The sequence below is a fragment of the Tasmannia lanceolata genome, unplaced genomic scaffold, assembly GCF_043159265.1.
Source record: "Tasmannia lanceolata isolate RefF3 unplaced genomic scaffold, GAP_Taslan_0.1 ptg000003l, whole genome shotgun sequence".
NCBI lineage: Eukaryota > Viridiplantae > Streptophyta > Magnoliopsida > Canellales > Winteraceae > Tasmannia > Tasmannia lanceolata.
The window spans coordinates 20,168,056-20,177,048 of record NW_027518680.1 but is presented as its reverse complement, the minus strand read 5'-3'; the positions used below and the strand labels follow the sequence as shown (position 1 = coordinate 20,177,048).

The following is an 8,993-nucleotide window of genomic DNA, read 5'->3' as shown; positions in this document are numbered from 1 at the left end:
AGATCTACTTATAAACACAGATCATTGCCCAAGCCATTTGCAATCACATAGCAGCAAGACTAAATCATAACTAAAATTAAAAACTCAAGTTAAGATGAAACCCATGAACCAAGCATCATTTGAGAAGAAACTAAAATAGAAGCAATTATGGAAACCTTAAACAAATGAAGGGTGTGGATATTACCTGAAATTGACTCAACGTGAGAATTCAGAGGGGATTTTTAATAATGGTCGAGTGATCTGTCCCTTCCTTCCTCTGAATAGAGCACAAAATTAATCATGATGGCTGCAAATTAAATGATGGTAATGGAAGAGATGACCGGATGGGGGGGGATGAATTCAGAGCTTTAGATCTGGGGTTTCTGGTGGAGGGATTAGAGATTATGGCTTCAATGGACGAGGGTTTGATGAAGGTCTGATGATGGTGGATGGGCTAAAAAGAAAGAAATGAAAATGGGGAGGTCTGATGGAAGAGGTCGGGTGAAGCTATCCTCTCCCTCTTTCTTCTTTTCCCTTTTTTTTTTTTAAGAAAAAAACCTAGCAGCCCCCCTCTTGATTTTTTCTACAAGAGAAATGGGACCCTCCTCCCTGTTTCCAACAGAAATGGGTTCGTATAAATGGGAAAAGAGGGTGGGTTTGCCGGATTTTGATGAGACCTTGCCGGATAAGGAGGATTAGAGAGGGTGGAGGTTGATGGCGTGAATGGCTGAAATGGAGGAGGGTTTGAGGGTTATGGACTTGGGTTTGGAGGTAGAAGAAAGTGGCTATGGAAGAGGGTTTTAAAAAAAATCTGCGAGGGGGTGAGAAGGACGGCGGATTGGGGCGATGGTGATGGTGGTTTCTGGAATTGCAGAGGTGGTGGAGGGATGGGAGAGGTTGAAGAAGACCGAGCACCTCCTTCTCTCTTGCTCTTTTTCCTTTCTTTCTCAATCTCTCATTTTTATCCACGAAAATGGGGGTTTTTTATGGTGGATCGAAGATGGGTATGGGCTTGGTTCGGTGGATGTGGGTTTCGGTTTTTGGAGGTGTATAAAATGGGTTTAGGTTTTGGGGGTTGAGGGAGGTGAAGGTGGAGGATGGAAGAGGATTTTCGAAGGGGGGTGGTGGTGGTGGTTCGGTGGAGGTGGTGGTTGGTGGTGGTGGGTTTCGGTTTTTGGAGGTGGGGAAAATGGGTTTCGGCCTTGGGGGTTGGGGAAGGTGAAGGTTGAGGGTGGTGGAGGATTTTCGAAGGGTGGTGTTGGGGTGGAGATGGAGGTGGAGGATGGTGGTGGTGGTGCCGGATTTTGGAGGTGCAGAAATGGGTTTGGGCTTCGGTGGTTGGGGAAGGTGGAGATGAGGAGGGTTTTGTGAAGGGTGGTGGTGGTGGTGGTGATGGGGTTTTGAGGGAGGCCGGTGGTGGTGGTGGCAAGATGGAGATGGGTTTTGGGTTTCGGGTTCGAGGCCGGATTTCGGCAAGCTTGCCGGAATCAATGGAGATGGCGGTCTCTCCCTTGGTGGCTGCTGTTGGTGGAGGTGGAGGTGGAGGTGGAGGTGAAGAGAGGGGGTAGATGGTGGTGAAGGGTGGTGGTGCCTCGGCTCCCTCTCTCTGGATTTTTTTTCTTTTTGCTGCCCTTCCCTTTTTTCCAGAAAAAAATCACCCTCCTCCCTTGTATCCACGAGATTTTTTATATTTTATAGCCAGGGTTAAAACCCTCCTCCTAATCTCAGCCATCCATTCTCCTTTTGATCCTATGGCCTATGCCCATTGCTCGTCCAATTCTTCTGAAATTTGTAGGGACGCTCTCGGAGAGGTTGACCATCCTGGGAAAATTTGCATCAATTAGTGAACACTGTGGGTCAATAAAATTTTGGGGTTTCTTCGCATTCAGGGCTCGATTCTTCAAAAAATTTCTGGACTCAACTTTCGGGAATTTATTCGATTTCGAAAATTGGGTCAGGTCAAAATGGGGTGTCTACACACCCTCAATGCGAAGCTCCACCTCAAACAATAATTTCCTGGACAATCTTTCTACCCTCCGACGATCACTTTAACTGCAATCCAATCACAAAACCCGCGATCACTCCACCGATCCTCAATGATTGCTCAAATCTCAACTCTGATACCACTTGTTGAGAAAGTCCGCCCAGCAAATCCTATCCGATAGTGTACAAATTAAGGAAAAAGTAAAACAAGAAAACAAGCCGCAAGATTAACACCGAGATTTTTTGTGGTTTGACCAAGATGCCTATGTCCACAGGCAAGAACATAATCTTCCACTATGAGAAAATAATATACAAAGATTATGATCATAACCCACAAACCCACAACCCATGCTTCTCTCAACCAAGACGGTACTCGAGAGTAACCAGAGAGAAAACCCCAAGAAAAATCCCGTTCTTATTCGTCTTTCTTTCTCTCTTTCTCTTTCCTTCTCTCTTTCTCTTCCTCACCTCATGCCCAAGCCTCCACTCTTCCCGCCACACACTTGGTCAGGTAAAGAGGGAAGCTTTTATGCTTAGGAAAACCTAAAGACATAAGTTTCTAATTTTGTCTTCCCACACAAAAGGAAACAAGGCAACTTTCCCAACATTTTTGTACTACTTAAATAGAAAATGATCTATGTTTACTCGAGTACTGGTCTATCAAATATAACACAGCCCTAACAAGATGGGAGAGAATTATGGGTATAAGTTGTATCCTTAACAATGAAATTAGAAGGAAAGTTGGAAGAGAATCATGGGTGTGGGTTGTATCCTTAACATCCTCTGGCAAGCTGAGCGGGGTAGTAACCACAGTCACATTGGATCTAAACAAAGATAATGGGGTCGTGGGTAAGTCCTTTGGTAAACACGTCAGCAAGTTGATAGTGAGCGAGAATGAACTTAATGCATAAGGAACCTTTGGCAACACACTCACGTATAAAATGCTAGGCAACCTAAATGTGGAAAGTATGACAATGATAAACGGGATTGGCCTCAAGATAAGCAGCACCGCCATTATCAGAAAATAATGTAGGAAGTTGATAGAGATAAATATTGAGATCCTTGAGGAGTTGTTGCTTTTATTCAATTTCAACTGCAGTAGTTGCAAATTAAAGATTGATACTCGACATCAATCTCGATAAGAAGATAGTAGGATGCTTCTTGGAATACCATGAGATGATATTAGAGGTGCCGGTCGGACGTGTGACAGACTAGCCGTGAAATGCCTTTTTGCGATGGACACTAGCAAGTCAGACCAGCCACCTCGTGAATGAAGACTGCAGCTTTTGCCTCCATTCAAGAGGTGGCTGGTCGGATGTGCAACAGACCAACCGCGAAATGCCTTTTGCGATGGACGCTAGCAATTCCCGATTATAAAATAAAAAATCTAACTACCCATGTCAAGAAATTGAAATCTAGAAATGAATGAGTGCAAGCTTGGTGGAAATGACGAGGTAGCCCCCCTTTCCCTCTTCAGGGGTCTCTCTGCCTCCAACTCTCCTAAGTGGATTTGGAAAATAGAATAGGGTTTTGGTAGTTTGGGACTAAAGGGCTTTTTTGTCATTTTCTATGTCCGTCATCTGCTTTCCATAAAGACATACGTGATTTGGAAAAAAAAAGGGAGATGATTTTTTCACCCTTGTAGGATGGCACACACCCCTGTTAGGTGAATTGCGGGTAGGGTTGGCAATTTCACCTGTAAAATATGGATCCCCCCCCCCGCCCTGCCTGATTGGGGCGGGGCGGGGATTCCCCGCTTTGAGCAGGGTTGGGGACTTAAAAAAATTCACCGGTGCGGGGCGCATGATGGCTCTGGCCCCGCCCCGTCCCGATTCAATATCTTGCTTTATATCATTATCAATGCATAATTGCATTGTCAAAAAAATTTATAGTTTTAAAATTCCAAATCTGCCATTCAGACTTTTGTCTTCTAGTGTGCGGGGCGGGGACAGGGCAGGGATGGGGATTAGATATTCCCTAAGGGGCAGAGATGGGGATTCCCTGCCATCCCCGAAGCGGGGATGGGGACGGGGAATGCAACATCCCGCCCCGCCCCGTTGCGAGCCCTAGTTGTAGGCAGACTGCTTGATGATTCCCCCAGGATAATGCGTAACGTCAAAAAGCATTAAAGTCTGCCCACAATTCCCATTTCAGAGGCGAAAAATTCATCGCACGAGGTTACTACTCTATTTGCAAATATTGCATAGTGCGATGGTAAGTGATATATCCGCCCCTTTTGATCACCTGGAACACCCCCTGTCAGTGTTTGTGGCGATCAGGGGCCTTGAATTCTTCTGACATAAGTACAACAGCCCCTCTATAGTTACTGAAACACTGACAGTGGGTGTTCGTGGTGATCAAAAGGGGCGGATATATCATTTCCCAATTCTGTTTTGGCAAAAACCCCATTTTAATATTATACATCTCTAGGTCACTCGCTCAGTTCACTTTTACACTATACATTTATGACTACCCTTTTTTAGTCTTTTACACTACAAGGGGTGGCCCGAGTAAGAAAGAGTGAAGAATATATCATTTTCCTTCTTTAGAAGGGGCAAGGTCTTTCATTCTTTTGCGACGACCTCGTTGAAGAAAATCTAAGCCGCTGATGTTTGTAGAATTCTATTGTCCGGATGGAATGTTCGTTAATCATGCGGCTCACTAGTCATTCACGTCCTCACATGGGGCCCAAAAACTGACATTTGACAATTGATCCTAACCGTTACTTTTCCTCTAGTCTGAGAAAAATTAAGATGGCAACATTCCCTTTTCTCCACAAATGTCAGAAGGGAGATGATAAATTGATCCTGCTCTGTTTGGATGCCGGGTTTTTTTTTTTTCCTAGGATTTATGTGGGTAAAGGTAGGAGACAAAAGAGGGGACAAGCATTAATTAGAGAAAGATATTATGATGAGTGGAGAGAGAGTGTAGAGAGAGAAAGAGAGAACACCCTTTTCAAGACAAGATTTTGCTGATGTCAGCGAGAAAAAGCTGATGTGACCACTAAACCTTTACCCACATAAATCCTGGGAACAAAAAAAACCCAGCAACCAAACAGAGCATACTCTAAGATATAAAATGGGTGGCGAATTTATCATTTCCCATGGAAAATTCAAATGGCAAAATTCCACTTTTCTCCCCAAACCAACCTTTTTATTTCCGTTCCCAGACAACCGTTAATACTTCCCCCTTCCCCAACAACCGTTGCCGTTTCAATTTGAATTTCAGCCTTCAGAAATCTCTCTCCCTCTCTCTCTCTCTTGCAATGGCTAGTGATTCTCTTCGATGGAAGAAAATATTCAATAGCCTAGTCCACCTTTTAAAATCCCAACAAACCCAACTCGAAACCCTAGCCGTTGAGCGGAAGATTCTAGAAGATCGGATCCAAATCCAACACGAACGATGGGTCTCGGACGTCCTTCTTCTCAAAGATCATCTCTCTCAGGTAAACCCATCCTCAAGGAGAAAACCCATGTCATGAAAAAGAGCTTTTCTTTGTGATTTTGGAATTTAGGGTTTGGTTTTGGTCCTTAGGGTTTTCAAACCTATCCTCGAGAAGAAAACCCTTTAATTGAAAAAGAGCTTTTTTACGGGATTTTGTAATTTAGGGTTTTCAAACCTATCCTCGAGGAGAAAACCCCTTTAATGGAAAAAGAGCTTTTCTATGTGATTTTGTAATTTAGGGTTTGGTTTTGGTACTTAGGGTTTTAGGGTTTTCAAACCTAGCCTCGAGGAGAAAACCCTTTTAATGGAAAAAGAGCTTTTCTATGGGATTTTGTAATTTAGGGTTTTCAAACCTATCCTCGTGGAGAAAAACCCCTTTAATGGAAAAGAGCTTTTCTATGTGATTTTGTAATTTAGGGTTTGGTTTTGGTCCTTACAGTTTTAGGCTTAGGGTTTTGATCTTTTTATTTTCTTTTTTCAATTTTCAATTCAGATGGAAATGGCCTTCTCTGAGGCGGATTTAGGTCGCGTGCTTGAGTCGGCTAAGGCGGAACTCATGGTTGGAATGAAGAAGAAGGAAGCTTTTCTCTATAAGCTGAGATCAGGTCTGGATTTAATCTTAAAATTTTAGGGTTTTTTTATGTTATCTTTTATATGTTGCTTTTGGTGTTACTTTTTCTTTCCTTTTCTTCATCTGGGTCTTTTGGTTTTTCTCTGTATTAGCAGTTGTCATGGTTGTTTTTGTATAATTGAGTTGTCAGAGGATCCGGGTTTCATCTTATAATTTTAGGGTTTTTCTGTTATTTTTGGTGTTTTTCTTTTGGAGTTACTTTTTCTATCCTTTTCTTCATCTGGGTCTTTTGGTTTTTCGTTGTTTTATCAGTTGTCATGGTTCTTCTTGTATAATTGAGTTGTCAGAGGGTCCGGATTTCATCTTAAAAGTTTTGGGTTTTTTCTATTATTTTTTATATTTTGCCTTTGGTGTTACTTTTCCTTTGCTTTTCTTCATCTGGGTCTTTTGATTTTCCTTGTGTTATCAGTTGTCATGTTTGATTTTGTATAATTGAGTTCTCAGAGGGCCCTTTTTAAATCCATTCGATAAGAGCCCTCAAGAACCATTATATTGTGTTTGGGTCTTGCTCTTCTTCTCTGGCAAATATAATTTCAAGTACCATTCAACCCGAGAAGAAAGAACACAAGAAAACAAAAATGTTCATGTAAAAATATGCGACGGGCTTTTCACCATGCCAAAAAAAAAGGTGACTGGCCTACGGCACTCCCAAAGTTGTTCTAACCATCAGTTTGTAGCACTATTCAGGCCACTATAACATCTGCTACAAAATTTGGTGCATTTTCCTTACCTTTTACTTTGAGAAAAATAAAAAATTTCTAGCATTGTTAAGCTACCACCACTGCCGTGTAATTGGTAGGTGTATCATCCACTATGAAAGGCAAACTTGTATTTTTATGACATTATTGTGATGTCATCCACTTTGAATGACATTATTGGGATTCATTGATGCTTCATTTCTGATTTTTGTTTAGATTTCTTATCAGTTCTTTGATCAGTTGATGCTTTTGATTGTTTATAAAAAAGCTTTCATTGGTTTTCACTTCGGAACCCTTTTATACTAGTGCTGCTGATGGATCTCCTGGTTGTATTCTCCCCTTCTTCTCCTCATTCCTTGCTTTTAACTTGTACTTGACCACCTCGGTCATTTGGTTCTGCCCATTTATTTATAAATTTTACCAGTATTCAATAAAAAAAAGACAGCACTGGACTTTTCAATAATTTGTGTAAGGAAAATTAGGAAGCTGCTTATTGTTTCTTCCTTATACTGCAGATTTTATTGGGTTAGTCTTTTTGTAGGAATATCACAGAAATGGGAATGTAGCAAGACGAAGAAGCAAAAAGATGTGATTTTTTGTCGTTCTCCATAAATGATCCTTATGTCTAACTAAGATAGTGTGCCTTATAAAGCCGTCCATCTCATTGATAGCCTTTTACAGTATTTGGATATATTTTTTATATGGGTTTTGAGTTAATGCCATTAATTAACTTAATAATTCTTTTTCCCCATACTGCACCAAGCAGAAAGCTCGAAGAGTGATTTGGGGGATATGCAACGGGTGCTTGATTTCTTGAGTCACAAATATTCAGAACAGCAGGTATGATATCTTTTTGATTGTGAATGCTGAAGTCCTTCCGGAATCTTTCACCATTGATAATAGCACCTGATTTTTATTGCTTTGTATTGATTTAATAGGAAAAATCTGAAGAAACAGTTAAATAGATTGACAAAGGAAAGAGTGGAGATGGTGAATTGAAGACAGTGGGAAATACCAAGGAAGAGGAGAGGAATTCCAAGATCTTACGAGAAGAAATCAGAAAACTAAAGCACACAAATAAAAAGCTTACTTCTGAGAAGAATACTGAGGTTTCTGCACTTGTTTCAGAGAGGAATTTCGTATGGAATCAGTTTAAAAAGATGGAAAGTGACTATATTAGTATCTTGAAGTCTAAGCGTGACGAAGTTGAACAGGCTAACAAAACAATAGAGACACTTCAACGTAGTATGGAGAAGTTGAAGTCTACAAGCAAAACAAAGGATGACGTCATTGTTAAATTGAAAGCTGACCTGGCTGAACGTGAGATGGATGTGGATAAACGAACTAAAGAAACATCAAAACTTGTTAAAGAATTAGAGTTGCTTAAAGGCTCAAGAAATGCTTCCTTGACGCCACTGGTAAGTTGTCCCAAGGTGGGGTCAAGTAATCGTAGCTTTAAAAGTGAAGACAATGTCAAGAATCAAAAGAGACATCTTGTTAATAAAGACTCAAATGGGGCATCTGATCTGGCTAAGAGCACGGACAAGGTAAGTTCCAGATAGATTAGTGCATGAAATTATTTAGGTCTATTCTTTAACATGTTTATTAGATATTGGTATTATCTGCTTTCACATAATATATGATTAATTCTACAATTCCTGTTTATTGAACATTTTCAAGTGATGGCTGAGAGGTCTTAAATTGCCGGTTTTCTATATGATTTTCGGGGGACCCTGGCGATTATTGGTGCATATAGGGGTGTCTGTTGCTTATTTTTGTTTCAATGTTGTAACATGCTTTTGTTTAAATAAATAGCTATTGAATTATTTATGAGAGTAGTTATAACGATGGTTCAGATTGTACCAAAGTAGATGATATAGGAAAGATTGATACAACCTACATAATTCATAAAATTTTAGTTTCTCTTTGTCTGCTCCTTTTGGAATTAGAAGCTAAAAAAGCTCATTTTTCTTGCATCTTTTATCGTCTGATACTGCTTGAAAACCTCTAATTCAAGTGTCAACGTGATATCATGTTGGTGTAACCTTATTGTCTTGAATCCATGAAAGATAAAATCACCAAAGGTCAAAGCATAAAGCTAGAAAGATACTTTACAAAAGCGAAGTGGACCTAAGGCCTAACAACATAGAAAGTTCTTCCACATTCTTTATCAAGCTCAATTCTGGTAACACTAAACAAAACAAAAAAATTTGGTAAACCTAAAAATCACATTATTTTGGCCCTAATATGATTCATAT

At 40.6% G+C, this 8,993-nt stretch overlaps 1 protein-coding gene across 1 annotated transcript; it reads left to right on the top strand.

The window, feature by feature from the left end:
• The first annotated feature begins 5,049 nt into the window (after positions 1 to 5,049).
• Positions 5,050 to 8,633, top strand: LOC143866903 (uncharacterized). Its single transcript, XM_077376047.1, has 4 exons — positions 5,050 to 5,407; positions 5,900 to 6,011; positions 7,502 to 7,575; positions 7,701 to 8,633. Exons 1-4 carry the CDS (start codon positions 5,066 to 5,068, stop codon positions 8,295 to 8,297), a joined length of 1,125 nt encoding a protein of 374 aa, XP_077232162.1. The 5' UTR covers positions 5,050 to 5,065; the 3' UTR covers positions 8,298 to 8,633.
• Positions 8,634 to 8,993: the final 360 nt, after the last annotated feature.